The sequence below is a fragment of the Neopelma chrysocephalum genome, unplaced genomic scaffold, assembly GCF_003984885.1.
Source record: "Neopelma chrysocephalum unplaced genomic scaffold, ASM398488v2 Primary Assembly neopelma1_119, whole genome shotgun sequence".
In the NCBI taxonomy this organism is placed as follows: domain Eukaryota; kingdom Metazoa; phylum Chordata; class Aves; order Passeriformes; family Pipridae; genus Neopelma; species Neopelma chrysocephalum.
The window spans coordinates 8,230,734-8,244,893 of record NW_020897781.1 but is presented as its reverse complement, the minus strand read 5'-3'; the positions used below and the strand labels follow the sequence as shown (position 1 = coordinate 8,244,893).

The window sequence follows — 14,160 nt, the reverse complement described above, 5'->3', positions numbered from 1 at the left end:
GAAAACATACATTTCTTTAGGGACTGTTCTGCTCACTGAATAATTGCCCCATTTGACCAACATACAAAAAACCCAAACCCAACCAACAACAAAAAGCAAAGAAAAGTAATAAAAACTGTGCACAATTGTTAATTTATAACAACAGGAACTGCTCACAGCTGACTTTTTCAGAGAGCCATCGTAGCTGGTGAATAGTGAAAGACTATGTAATGATGTCATATGTCTGCAGTGATCTGTTCTACTTCCAGAAGTATTGATCTCTGCTTCTTTTTGACTTCTTTCATTCATTTCTAAAACAAATACTCTTTCCAGTTACATTCAGTTCAAAAGCCTTGACTATATTTTAAATTTATTGGTCCAATTTTGTTTCTAAATGCTTTTTGCTCGTGTTCCCTAACCTCTAAGTGCAGTTATTCTGGCAAATGCTATTTATTTCTAAGGGCTGAAGGAGAAACACACAGAAATGAAAAAACCCACGTGCAGTGAGGTTATCTGTCCTTGCACAAGGGCTTTGTAACCACTGCAAAGGAAGGCAATAGCACACCAAGAACGTGAGGCAATGTGACTTGAATGCAGCACAGTCCTAGAAGTTCAGTTCTGGCAAAGCTGGGAGCCTCAGTAAAAAGCCCAGCAAAACAACTCCTGCAACACTAAATGTACTGGGGTTTGTGTCTCCTGTACCACCCAATGACTAAGTTAAAAACTCCAGTGATACTTTTGTCTTCTATCAATAACTTCATTGGTAAGTCTCACTTTTCCACTATACCTTCCAAAACAATCATCTTTGGTCCTGACAGCCTGAAAATCATTACTTATTTACTGACAAGTTTTCAGGACATTCTTTCTCCTCACGTGTGAGCAGAATGCTGGTGCCAATGCAGAGGAGGGAACCTGTATTTGCAACAGGGATAATTTCCCACATAAAGTTTTAAGAGCCAACAAAGGAGCCAAACTCTGTGAAAAGTGTCTCCTCAATCAATATGTATCTCTCCTTTTCCTGTTGAGGGATCGTGCCTCTGACAGACCAATGCTCATAGCAAACACACTTCTGCAGCTCTCCTTGGAAAACTTCCCCTGCTGTTCTTCCCTTATTCTGTGTCCTGTCAACACCCTCTCATCACAAACAGCTGCTTCCCATCTGAGCTGACTTCTGAGCACAGTTTCAGTAACACAACACAGACAGAACCACCAGCACCCAAAGGGATATGAGCTAAAAAAATTATATGCAAGTGTCCAATGATTATCATTTGAAGCCTCTGATTTTCCTCAATAAAAAGGGAAGTAAATAAAAGAGAAATGAGCAAGCACTCTTCATATGAAGGACCAAAGTGCTTTCAGTCTATGATATCTCAGCTCACAACTGTCAGTAATGATACTCTGAATTAGGTAATTAACATCCAGTTCCTTTTCATGCTGTCCTGAAGTAGTCACCAGCCTTTAAAACTAAACTGTATTTCTCTTCTGTCTCCCCTGCACATTAAACAAAATAAAAGACCTCAAGTAACGACAACAGTCAGTAATGACAGAAGTCTGAGGAAGGCTGACAAAACGTATTTCTAGCACTTCTGGCCTGGCACGTAGAACTTTCCTGTAACAACAAAGCATCAGAAATAAATGCAGCCACATCAGCCACCCTCCCAGAAAAGCTAACCCTGGGCCTGGGATTCAGCTCTGCCAGAGGGCTGTTTTAGCAGGATGTCCCTGGGGTGGGAGCTGTGGCCATGCCCCCACTGCTGAGCTCCAAGGGCCGGGACATGGGCCTGAGCCTTGCAATTCTGGGAGAAAACTGGGAGAAGGTTTCCTGGCACACTTTGGCCTGGGCCTACTCGCATTGTCCCAAACAATTCTCAGGCCTGGTGCCAGTTAGGACAGGCCAGGACCATTCCCAACAGGGAGCCTGAATGAATCCATCCTACTTTGAGACTCAGACTGCTCAGTGGTACAAGACAAGACCAGATCATGCCAGTTGGCCTCAGGGCCAGAGAATAAAGTCTGGCACTATTTGGTTTACTACATTTGTAGCTGAAGCCTCTTGCTTAACAATACAGAGCATTAACCACTGATCAGCTCCAACAGCACAGATAAACTTTTGCCTCCATGCCTTTTCCTCTGTGACCTACTTATTAAATATCCTACTCATGTACACCCACATTAGGCTTGTCCATTTTTCCCAAAACAACCTGGATTCTGTTTAAGAATCAGGTTTCAGAGTGCAAAACATTTTCCCAGGTCAAAAGTTTTACAGCTTTCTGTTGCTGCCCCTTCACACAAAATGAAAGGGGCTTCTTTGGCCACCTAGTGATGAGGTTAACAGCCAGGGCTCCCTGTGAGGTGATGCACTCAAAGCAGTTGCCAGATCAGACAGAAAGTCCCATGGGACCCAGACTTTGCTGTGTAGCTAAAACCCACCCACCTCTCTGAGATAAGAATTTGCATTTTACTGAGTTCTTATCGGGAGTCTGTCCCCAAAGCAGGGCCCTCCACCAGTGACACACATTTTGAGTATCAGGGAACTCCTCTCATTGTCAGCTTCCTCAGCCTCCAAAATAATCCCCTGGATGCAAACTTTTATGTTTTCCCCTCTTTCCTGACAAGTATTTCCCTTGTGTATCCCGTGATGGGTTGTTCCAAATTACCCAAACCATGGCTAGCATGCCAGAAGCATGAGCAGGCAAAACTTTTAGGACAAAAGTGTTATCACTGCTGCGATTTACTGCAGATAAAAAAAGGTGTAAAAGGATGTGGATGGTGTTATTAGGATTTTTTAAACCTAAACCCATTCAGTCATGTACAAAGGTAGTTAAAAGTCTGACAGCCATCCACTAAAATGAGTCCCAAGGGTTTAAAGCTGTTCCTTAATAAATTGCTCAGATCCCAAAGATAAGCATCACTCCTTGGTGGGTCAGCAGTGCAAAGGACTGTACCTGCCTCCCTCTTCAGAAGTGGTGCTCTCAGGGAAGGGGTGAGCAGTGTGCCTTTCAGGGATCAACATTTGCTTATTCTGACACACAGGGCCTAGAGATCTCAGCAGAAAGGATGTGGGTTTGGTGTCACCAACAACAGCACTGGTTCACAACTAAACCAGCAGCCTGCTTTGTGCAAGTCAAACTCCGGGACCGATCACATCAAGTTTCACACCCAAAACACGCAACCAAACAGTTCCTAATATATGCTTGAGGCAGGAGCCCTGGAAATGTTGGTTCTATCACTCAGAGAGTGGCAACTTAACAACTGACAAACCCACAGGGAATATATAATCAGCACTCCACATATTAGATGGTTTGCTCCCTTTTTTATTTTTTTAACTGGAAGTGTATTACTGGGCCAAATAAATTGTGACTAATCTAAAAGATTTTTAATGACTAAACAACACTGCTTGTTTAAAAAAGTGCCTTCATTTTACATAAAAACATAGTTTGGTAACCAACAAATTAACCTGCTGGCACGAGAACTGACCACAAACAAAATCAGAAGTACAAAATGAAAGTCAGGTTAAGAACGGTCAGCAAATTTACTCCATGAGTCATGAGATATCAGATGAGTTGCAGCAAGCTTATTATTTGTATGGCTGATTATGAAATAATTACAGCAATGGCAATAGGAGTGAGAATGACCCAATATCCTTACATGAACCTAAACATTCCTTTAACTCAGTTCCACAGTCCCATCATCTCAGTAACTGCCCTAACCTTTAAATAATCAGGGTTTAGAAATCTATTGCCCTCTCTGCAACTCAAAGACACATGACATATGTAGGAATTGACATTGCCAATGGGTTTGTGACAAGTTCCTGTGCTGACAGCAGTGGGTGGAAGGGCAGGCAGCCGTTCATACACAACCCTCACAACGCCAGAATGGTCAATACCTGCCTTTAGGTCCCCAGGTTCAAAGGAGCCTCTCAGAGCAACATCCAGCTTTGGGCAACCACTGTCTGATGCCTGACATATGGCACTCAGCTGTGTAAGCAGTGAGTTACTGCTAAGGAGGAGGGCTCATTAGCTCATTACCACAGAGCTGTTTTCTCTTACTCTGCTCTTGAGATCTGCAGTTCAAAGGGAGCCAAGGCCTCTTCAGATGAGTGGCATCTACAGAAGGGTGAAGGAGAGTGTATCTGCAGAAGTCAGGCATTTCATCCAGACAACCACCCTGAGGTTCTCTCACAGCACAGATCCACTGCAGTTCTTTCTCTCTGCTACAGCTTGACTCGATGACACATGCAGAGAGTCTTAAAGCTCTAATCACACCTGACTAAGCAATGAAGCAAGAATCTTCATCAACAGTAATATTTAAATCCAAGACTTTGGTCCAGTTTAACGCCTGCTATTGGTGCAATCCCCAGCCCAAGCCTCTGTTTGTGATCCAGCAGGGAAAAGCAGTCAAAGGTAGCATTCAGTCTGGGTGAGATGGCCTTACATGAATTGCATCCCTCCAAAAGGAAGTCTCTGTAGCCGATTGAGAAACCACATTGTTGTTTATTTGAAATCTTTCCTTGCCTCTAGCTGTTAGAGGCTGAGAATGCTGCAGTCATGCCCACTCCTAAATGGGAACTCTTCAAAATTGATAAGAAACATGATAAGATAGTGATGCTTCCAGCCCATCCTTCAAAGAGACAGGGCTGGTTACTTCAACATGAGTTGAAAACAGAAAACAAAATACTGAGACAGAAAGAGAGACAAAAAGGGGGGCAGGGACTGAATGCCACACTAAAAGAGGAAGAAGTAGCAGTCACCTTATGCCACAGTGTAATTTTTACATCCCTAATTCAAACAGCCTTCATGCACTGAGACAGCACCACCTCTGAGTGCACTACCCAAGGGATCATCTCTCAATTCAGAGCATTTAACGAAACACTGCTGAGTAAATATCGACCAAGTATCCCACCACAATACAAATACAATGGTAATGAGCAGAGGCATTAGGGAACTACACATGTTTTCATGTCATCTAAGGCACAAAATAAAAGGGCCTGGCTGAATGACGATTGCAAAGAAACCTCACCATGTAGCCAGAGAAACTGGGAGATGCAACCATTCAGGACACTTTCAAAGATTTTACCCACAAAACAGGTTGCTGTAATCATGGCCATTGCTATGAGTGAATAAAAAAAACCTTCACACACTAGATGAGTCCATAGAATATACTTCTCTTTGCTAACTTCAAGAACATCTCAAAAAAGGAGGTGAGGTGTAGGAGATTTGAAAGCCTTTGCCACAGAAAAAGCCTGGTCCAAGGAGATATCAGAGCTCCTATAAGGTTTCTGCAAAACTGTCATTAAGTTCCCATTTTCATGCACAAAAACTGATGGCAGCCTTTGCCCCTGAGGGGCTGGGGCCAGCAATACTCTGGGGTGGTGACCAGGACAGACTGCCATTTGCACAGGGATTTCAAACATCGTCAAAATCAAAAACATACATTTATATCCTAAACCACTCTGCAACTCTGCAAGGCCTTTACCATTGCAGGCTGCAAATCCATTTGAGGAGACCAAAACAGAAAAGGGATTCTACAGTTGCAAAGAAGAGGGAAATTCACACATAGTCCCTTATATTTTCTTGCAAGTGCCTGAAGCAGACAATAGGCAGGCAACAGAAATAAGTAAATTTTTGAAAGCTTCATCTGTCACAGACTCATCTGGGTGCCTGAAGGCAGACCCTGCACTTGGGAGATCCTGCTTTCTCAAGCTGCAGCTACTCTCTCGGGGTGGGATGCCTCTGGGACTGCCAGGGTCTGAACACAGGAAAGCTGCCTGCAAACTCATCACTCTCTTCCCCTTGAGGAGGGTTCAGTGTTGCACTTCCAGGGTACCCCCCAGAAGCCTAAATATTCAACTTCTCCCATAGCTGCTATATGCCAGCACCTAGCCACAGTCACTGATATGAGCAAGGAGTTGTCCTCAAATGCAGGCATGAACTCAGACAAACCTTTTTTAAGGCTCTGGCATTTTGGGCACTAGTGTTCAGGAAATAAATAGATTAGAGAATCCAGGTAACAGCACAGGAATTATCAGAAGTACAATTAAACAGTTTTTGAGAAAGTTAAACAATTTGACAATTTAGTCTAGTCTGAAATGAAATAGGAAACATCCATGAAATATGTAAGGGTTTGATGCAAAGAGAAAAAGATCACCTACGTGCTCAGTGCAAAAAAATATTAGACATTTAGGCATTAAGAAGACATTTCTAATAATAACAACATCTAAACACCAGGATAAACCATCAGAAATTAAGCTCCTTACATATCAGAACACAACGGGATAGTTTGTCAAGATTCTCTCCAAGATGATTTTTCTCTATTGTATGATATGATGTGGTTCTTCAGTTTTACATTTCCCACCCCTGCAAATCAGTACTCCTGCCTCGGGCAGAAACACTGTGACCTGGGAAGTGAAAAATTAGCAAAGCTTTCAAACTTTTTCCCTTCCAATATTCTGGGACAAACAAGCTCCCGTAACAGGTATAAATCTGCTTCCTGCAAATATCAGCCACAAACGTTGTAAAATCAAACATTAAGGTATGCATGGAGCTCAAATAACTTCTGCTCGCTGTGATGCTGGGCTCCCTTTTTGATCCCTATGCCCTTCCTACCAGAGCCCGGGGTGTCTGTCCCTCCCTCAGCTCCCAGACTGCTATCGCAAGGGAGTTTTGTTGCAGAGGCACCAGCGCGGCGCTGGGAAAGCCCAGGGCAGCCAAGCTCTCCCTCCTCCCCCAGAGATCGTGGCACATGTTCAGACAACAACTGGCATCCCTGGAGCGAGAGGGAGGGACAAAAGGCAAAGGGGCTGATTGATGAGAGCACTGCAACCGAGAGGAGGGAGAGATGCAGAGCCAGAACCAGGTCGAACACCTCATTCTGAAGGACATAAGGAGGCCAAAGTAGGTCTGAGATAAAGGGTAACAAGGGTCAGATGCACACCGAGCTGAACGAGCTAAGGGAAGTGAAGAAAAGGAGTTTTCGTTCTCACTTGTGTGGCAGTAAACTGGTGCAACTACACGGGGGATTTATTAATGTTTTCTCATCGTGGAAATTCTGTGAGAGTGCAAAAAGCATTAAACACCTTAATTCTTATAGAAAACCTGCTGTACTCCGAGGTAGCTGTGACTTGTGAAGCCTCGCTGCCAAAGCCGTGGGCTGGGCACCCAATTTTCAGAGTGACACACTAAGCTCAGACACACATGTCAGAGCAGGAGAGAACCTGGGAATCCTGTGTCCTTCCAGCCCTGCTCTGAGACCCGTGGCTGTAATCTGGGCTCTGCAGACCACGGGCTCAGACAAACAAATATTTTCAGAGCTTCCTCTTTGCTTTGTTTTGCTTTTCTGTTTTTCAGCTATGCTTCACCTTCTACACCCAGACTGTTTTCTTCACATTCTCTCTTTGTATCCAGAGCAAAAGAACCTTTTAACCTATTTGCACTACAGCCTTTAGCAGCAGAACTTGCACTATACTTAAGTGTAAATAGAAAACTCTACCAGCAGAATTGCCAACCCCAAATACTCAAGAGTCATAACAAAAGCCCTGAAAAACTCGAGTGGTTTTTTTTTTGGTTACTGTTCTATCTTCAATCTGTGCTTTACAACCAGAAGGGCTAAAACACACCTTTTAAAACGAAAGCTGTGATCTTCCTCAATTTACATACGTCAGGAACCAGGCTTTTAAGAGAAATGTCCCATGATATTAAGACGAAACAGAAGAAAATCCTGATCATTTGCAGTCCTAGCAACTGGCTATAGGTGACCAACTGCCCCAAAATAACAGAACAGCAAAACTAATTCAGATCATCTCCAACAATTTCCTTTTCCATCTCCTTCCTCTCCCCAATCGCTTTTAGCTGTCTCATAATAAAGGAGCAACATTACCCAAACCATATGGTTCACCTTTCAGAATCAGCATTTATCTGTATCTGCTGGGGGGGAACAGGCAGAGAACAGGGGAGGACAGGAAACCACACCCCACAGCTGAGACAAATGGTTTGTGTGCTGCTCTATCTGAGCACCAGAGCCCCGTCTTGGATGCAAACAGCATTGTGAAATATGAAGAAGGAAAAAAAAGACAAGCCCGTGATGCTTATCATGTTTCAAGATGGGTGGAGTGCAAAATCCAGAGATACTAGATCAATTACAACCATAAAGCAAGTAAGGAAAGGGAGCAAAACATAAATATTTTGAGTCTGTAGGATGTGGGTTAATGTATCTGATGGCACACCTTACCTAACATAGTTATACAACTGATAGGATTGAAAAAGACTTCTAGTCTTCATATAAAAATAAAGGATGGCATAGTATTAAAACCTAAAAATAGTACTGGTACAACTACTTATCCAACTTGATACCTATCTGGTAAGAACAATTCAACTTTCATACTGTTTTCATGCCTGCACAGAACAAACAGCAATTGCTCAAACTAAAAGTACAGCCTGTCATTCCGACATTAAAATTTACAAGTTGGTGGTTTGTCTTTGGAAAGATGAAAGAGACATATTTATATACAATGTAGAGAACAATTTGGCTTTACATATTTGCAATTATCTAGGTTGTGGGAGCTGCATGTGCAGGTTAGAGCAGCGAAATTAAAGGATGGCAAAAAAAAAAAGTGATGCAACAAAATACCTACCTCTGCAATCCAGTGTATTGGATAATTACTGCTCCTACACTTCCACGTGTAATTCATATCATTATATGTCCAAACTGGTAAAACAAACCTTTAAAAAACTGACAGCTAACTGTTGTGTTCCCACTATTCGATCTATTTTTAGAACGATGGTCAATGAGCATTTCTGAAATTGCTCCTGAAAGGGCTCCTGTACCTCCTTACTTGAAAGCTGGTCTTTAATTACTGCAATATTAGTGCCACACATTTGACTGGGATTCTCTGGAATAAGTCAAACAAACCACAGCCTTTCTGTTCTCAATGAACTGTGCGTGACTTCTCCACACCAACTGACAGCACAGGCAGGAACAGTTACCCAGGGACTGGCCAAGCCCAAGGGCTGCACCTCAGCCAGCCCACAGTCCTGGGTGCCAGCAGACAGAAGCTGGCATTTACCCCACTGGTCATCCTAACTACATTATCACCTGGCTTGATTCTGTCACACAGAAAAGAAATATTTAAGATTACACAGACAATGCAAACATTTCTGCATAGGTTGCACAAAGTTAAAAGAGGCCAAGGGATTAATTGAATCTTGACGTCTGGAGCCTGAAAATCCTGATGGGTGTATGATCCCACCAGAGACGTACAACAGAATTATCTGCCTTCATCTCTTTGAAGTTTATCTTGCTCCAGAAACTTTCTGTAAAGTTCCATTAGCTTCTGACAATTTTCCACTTTGATTCTCATTTGGTCAGTAGTTCTTTAATGATCTTAGCAGCTCTCCCTGCTGCTTAAAAGGTTTGGCTGTGTAATCAGCCTTTATTGGTAAAGGTAGTAACATAACTGCAGTATTGTCTATTAATACTCCTGATTTACACAGCATTTCTTCAAAGAGGATTCCATATTTTGCAATACCACACCTGCCTAACAAAATGACACATAAGACAAGACACAACACAGCACATGAATATTCCTAATCAAATCAGTAACTTCAGGTCATCAGCTGTGAGTTGGTAGAAAAAAAATTTTTCCCCTCTCAACCTCTCATTTTGAGGCTTAATGGAGGAAAATTAAGACTACTGACATCATGATATGCATATAATGTCACAGCTGTATTATATTACCATTTAATATAACATCCAGACTCTATCCATTGGAATTGATCATCTCACCTTGTCAGATATGGAACAAACCACAGAAAAGCTACTGGGTTTCATTCTCTCTATAGTTCTGATACATTACACTATAATACATTATATATATACATATACATACAGATATGTATATACACATATAATACAAATATCAACAGGAGTACCAGAAACTAAAGAGGAGGAAAACTGACTTGGAATAGCTTCTTGTGTCCAAAATTAAATGAAATAAAACCGTTATAAATCACATACACAGTGAAAAATGATGGGAAATCTAAGTTAAATTTGCAGATATAACTCAAATTTGTCAAAATTACTTTAGGTATGAAATATAACAGATTCTAGAGACTAAATGTTATTTAAATGGGTAAACATCTGCAGCATTTTCATTAAATGAGTGCAAAACTCATAGCAAAATGTTCTTAATGGTGACTAACACAATTTTTATTGTCAGAAAAGAGAACTCAGTGTTTTATAACTTTAATAATACCCACTGTATTTATGGAAACTAAATATGGACCACAATCCTTTAGGCAAAGCAAACAAGGATTGAGTCCTCATGGTTATAGTAAACTTACTTTCCCCTGCAGCTTTGTGGGAAAAGGTTTCTAAGCACAGGAAAAAAGAAAAGGAAAATGAAAACTCTCCTTAAACATCATCACATATGGATCTTCTAAAAAGGATTAAACTACTGTTAATAAATTGAAGTTACTTTGATTTATTTGCAAATGCATAGTAGTAAATACTTAAGAGATTCTTTTACATTACTAGGGAACACAGGAAGCTGCTGCCAGCAAGCACCCTCAGTGCTCTGAATAAACCCATAGAATTTAGTTGTTTGCTTTTTAAAACATTGTTTATTGAGAATACTTAATGAGGACTAGGGCTTCAATAGCAAATATTTAACAAAGAGCACAGATTCCCTCACATAATCTTTTTCTAAAGCACAACTGTCCCAGCCTTCGTGGGGAAAACTCATTCTGGTGATAGAAAGATGAGATTTAGCCTCTCTTTATTTAATCCAAGCTACTGAAGTTTCTTAAGCAAAGGAACCTGCCCCCTGCATGCCCTCTCAGCTCATGTTTGACAGGAACAAGTTTCCAGAAGATCTGGGCACTGCACCTGTCCCGCACAGAACTGCTCTCACTGCAGCCAAAATTACTTCTGGATCACATGGAGTATAAACCACTTCAGTACAACTCACACAGTGAAGAAACCAACCAACCTCACCCAGCCAGGCTGGAGTGTTGACCTGGTGCTTCACCCCAGTGCACGTTTATTCTGCGCTGGGTAAGTGCTGCTCACACAGAACATGAGCTGGGGAGCAGGAGACCCGTGGGGCAGGAGCTGTGGTTCCCCTGCAGCAGCACCAGTGCACTCAGGAGAACCACCTAATGGAGTAAAAGTGCCTTCATTTGTGAGGTCCAAGTAGAGCTGAGAATAGAGTGTCCCAGAGCTGCAGCAGCACTTTCATTAGTGTATATTCATTTGTCATAAGGCAAAACTTTTGGAGTACAACTGCCTATAATCCCAGTGATTATGTGGCTGATATTATCCTTGCATGCCAGCTCAGCTGCCCACCGTGGGAGGCAGGGCAGAATTCTTTCCCTTGGGTTACCCTGTTAGAAGGATTAAGTTATGGCTATCCATCCAGTTTATGCTGAAAATATTTCACACTCCAAATTTTATTTTTAAAACTTTCATCCCACTACTGCTCTTCTTACCCTCCCACAGTGCAGTAGGATCCTCATTCTCCTTTCCTTAGGGCTAACACCATTCCACTACCCAAATGCAGCTGTACAGAGATTCAGCCCATAAGAAATGGGTCAATGACTAAAGAAACTATCATTATTTAGGACAGCACATGAATATTTGACATGTGCATAAAGTTAAGCCTGTGTGTGATGCTGTTCTAAACCAAGGCTCAGAGATAGGAAAGATCCTATCCCTCAGTGCTTTATTCAAACACAATTACCAAAACACAAACTCCACGGGGGGTAAAGCTGCACTACCAGAACCAACACCCAACACTACAGCCACTCTACACCCAGTAACAAAGTGCCTCAGGAGGGCTCTGACTGCCCGCAGTGCCAGCCCAGACCACAGCCCAGTGTACTCCATCAGGATCTCCTCCTGCCATCAGCCAGGGCACATTACTCACTACTGCTCTCATGAAAACTGCCAAGTTAAGGAATGTAAATAAATAAATTACTTTTTTTGGGGGGGGTTAATATATGAAAATCCCATTAGTTAACTCTGTGAACACATTTAGCTCTAAGAACTGAAGCTAAAAATATATGTAGCTTGAATCTACAGTCTAGCCTGCAGCTAATAAGTCTCAAATTCAGTACTTAGGACAGAGGAGTTTTCTGAAGGATTTTGGGTTTATTTTGTCTGTAGGGTGGGGCACTTCTGCAACTTGCAGCTTTTTTTAAAAAAAATCTTCTCACACTGAGACAGAACCACAATTCTAAATGAAGCTAACTGGCACTTCAGCTGGAAGCTTTCTCAAATTAAAGGCTTTGAGTTCAACTACTGGAGAGAGAAAAGGAGGATTCAAGTAGAGACTAGTTCATAAAGCAACCACATCCTTTTCCTTTATCTTTTATGCTACACAGCTTGCCACTTGGGTGAATCTGAAAAACATTGAAGATAAACTGATTTTTAAAAAACAAACAAAAACCTTGCCAGAAGGACGGGTCAAAAAGGGCTCAAGAGTCTAAGCCCAGTTAGATGTAACCAGGGTTTACTACTCATCCAGCAAAATACCAGAAAGAACTTCTGCCCCGACCAATCTTTTAGAAATCTCTGCAGAGACTTCCCTTGCTTTGATTCTTGATCTCTGTGTGATCAAATAGTTTATTCTCTTTTTTTAAATGGCATTTCTGTTATCTAGTAACTTTTACTGCAGGCTTTTCTAGTTATTTGGAGGGGTGTGGTGGTGTGCTGATGAATTCCACATCGAGAGCCTATATGGGAAAAAGGAAATATCCAGATGGAGTTTTTCTTCTGAACTAGCCCATGGATAATTTCAGAGGCGGGTATAATTGTCTCCACATGCACAGACACACACGGCCCAATCACATATTTATGTTTACCATTAAACCAAAACATATATAATATTTATTAATAAATAACCGGCAGTACGGATAGAGTTTCCAAGTGGGTGTGAAAGCAACTTCTTAACACCTACGGCCGAAGGGACGAGGCGCTCCGAGAGCGGAGCCGCCGCCGGGGCCGCCCGTGTCCCCGCGCGGTCCGGGACCCGCAGCCCCGCCGGCCCCTCGCCGGCCCCTCGCACGGCCCCCGGCCCCGCGGCCCCTCCAAGAGAAGAACAAACTCCCCCTGGGCGGAGCGGGCCCGGCCCGGGCACTTCCACAAGTTGTGCCCCGGCGCTGCCCCGCGGCCCTCGCAGCCCCCGGCCCGCGGGGAGGAGCCGCCCGCCCGCCCCGCGCTGCCCCCAGGGCGCTCCCCGGCCCCCGGTGCCGCTCACCGACTGCAGGAAGCGGAGGGTCCCCACGTAGTCGCGCTCGGTGCTGAGGATCTCGTTGAGGACGCAGAGGCGGAGGCGCAGCTGGCGGTCGGTGTCCTTGGGGCAGCCGGCGGGCTCGGCGGCGCTGGGGGCGCCGGGCGGCGGCGGCGGCTCCATGGTGGCGGCGCGGGGCCGGGCGTTCCGCTCCCCGCTCCCTCAGGAGCCCCCCATGGCCCCTCGGCCCTGCCCGCCCGCGGGGCGAGGCGCTACAGAGGCCGGGCGCGGAGCGCAGCCCGGCTGCGGGACACGCCGGGGGAGCGGCGCGGCACCGCTGAATGGAGCGCGAAGGGAAGCCCCGGCGGCGGGGAGGGGGAGCGAGGGGCGGGCGGGGAGGGAGGGACGGGGCGGGCAGAGGCGGCGGAGCCCGGCCCCGGGGCATGGCCGGGCCGGCGGCGGGCAGAGGGGCGGCCGGGCGGGGCGGGGCGAGAGCGGCGGGAGCGGGTCCCCATCACCGACCCCGCACACCCTCACAGCCCCTGTCCTCATCACCGACCCCGCACACCCTCACAGCCCCTGTCCTCATCACCGACCCCGCACATCCTCACAGCCCCCCGTCCTCATCGCCCGACCCCGCACACCCTCACGGCCGTGCACCCTCATCTCCACACTCCGCACAGCTCCTCTCACACACACACCCCTCAGATCCCTCATGCACACACACATACACACACACACACACACATCTCTCACACCCTGCACTCCTTCACTCCCCTGCACGGCACCTCACACCACACACACACCTCTCGCACCACCTTGCACCTGCACTTTCTCATCCCACACACGCACCCCTCGCCCCCTTGCACTGCAGACCCCCCTGCACACACCTCAGACCCACACTCACACCTCACATCCACTCACACACACCCTGCACACACTGCAGACCCACACAC

At 44.8% G+C, this 14,160-nt stretch overlaps 1 protein-coding gene across 2 annotated transcripts in view; it reads right to left on the bottom strand.

Annotated features, from left to right (window-relative positions):
* PREX1 (phosphatidylinositol-3,4,5-trisphosphate dependent Rac exchange factor 1) overlaps positions 1-13,493 on the bottom strand; it is a 142,549-nt gene extending 129,056 nt beyond the window's left edge. For both annotated transcript variants that reach the window (XM_027697302.1, XM_027697303.1), the window contains exon 1: positions 13,232-13,493. In XM_027697302.1, the coding sequence (XP_027553103.1) occupies positions 13,232-13,387 (156 nt within the window). In that variant the 5' untranslated portion in view covers positions 13,388-13,493. The remainder of the gene's footprint in view (positions 1-13,231) is intronic.
* Positions 13,494-14,160: the final 667 nt, after the last annotated feature.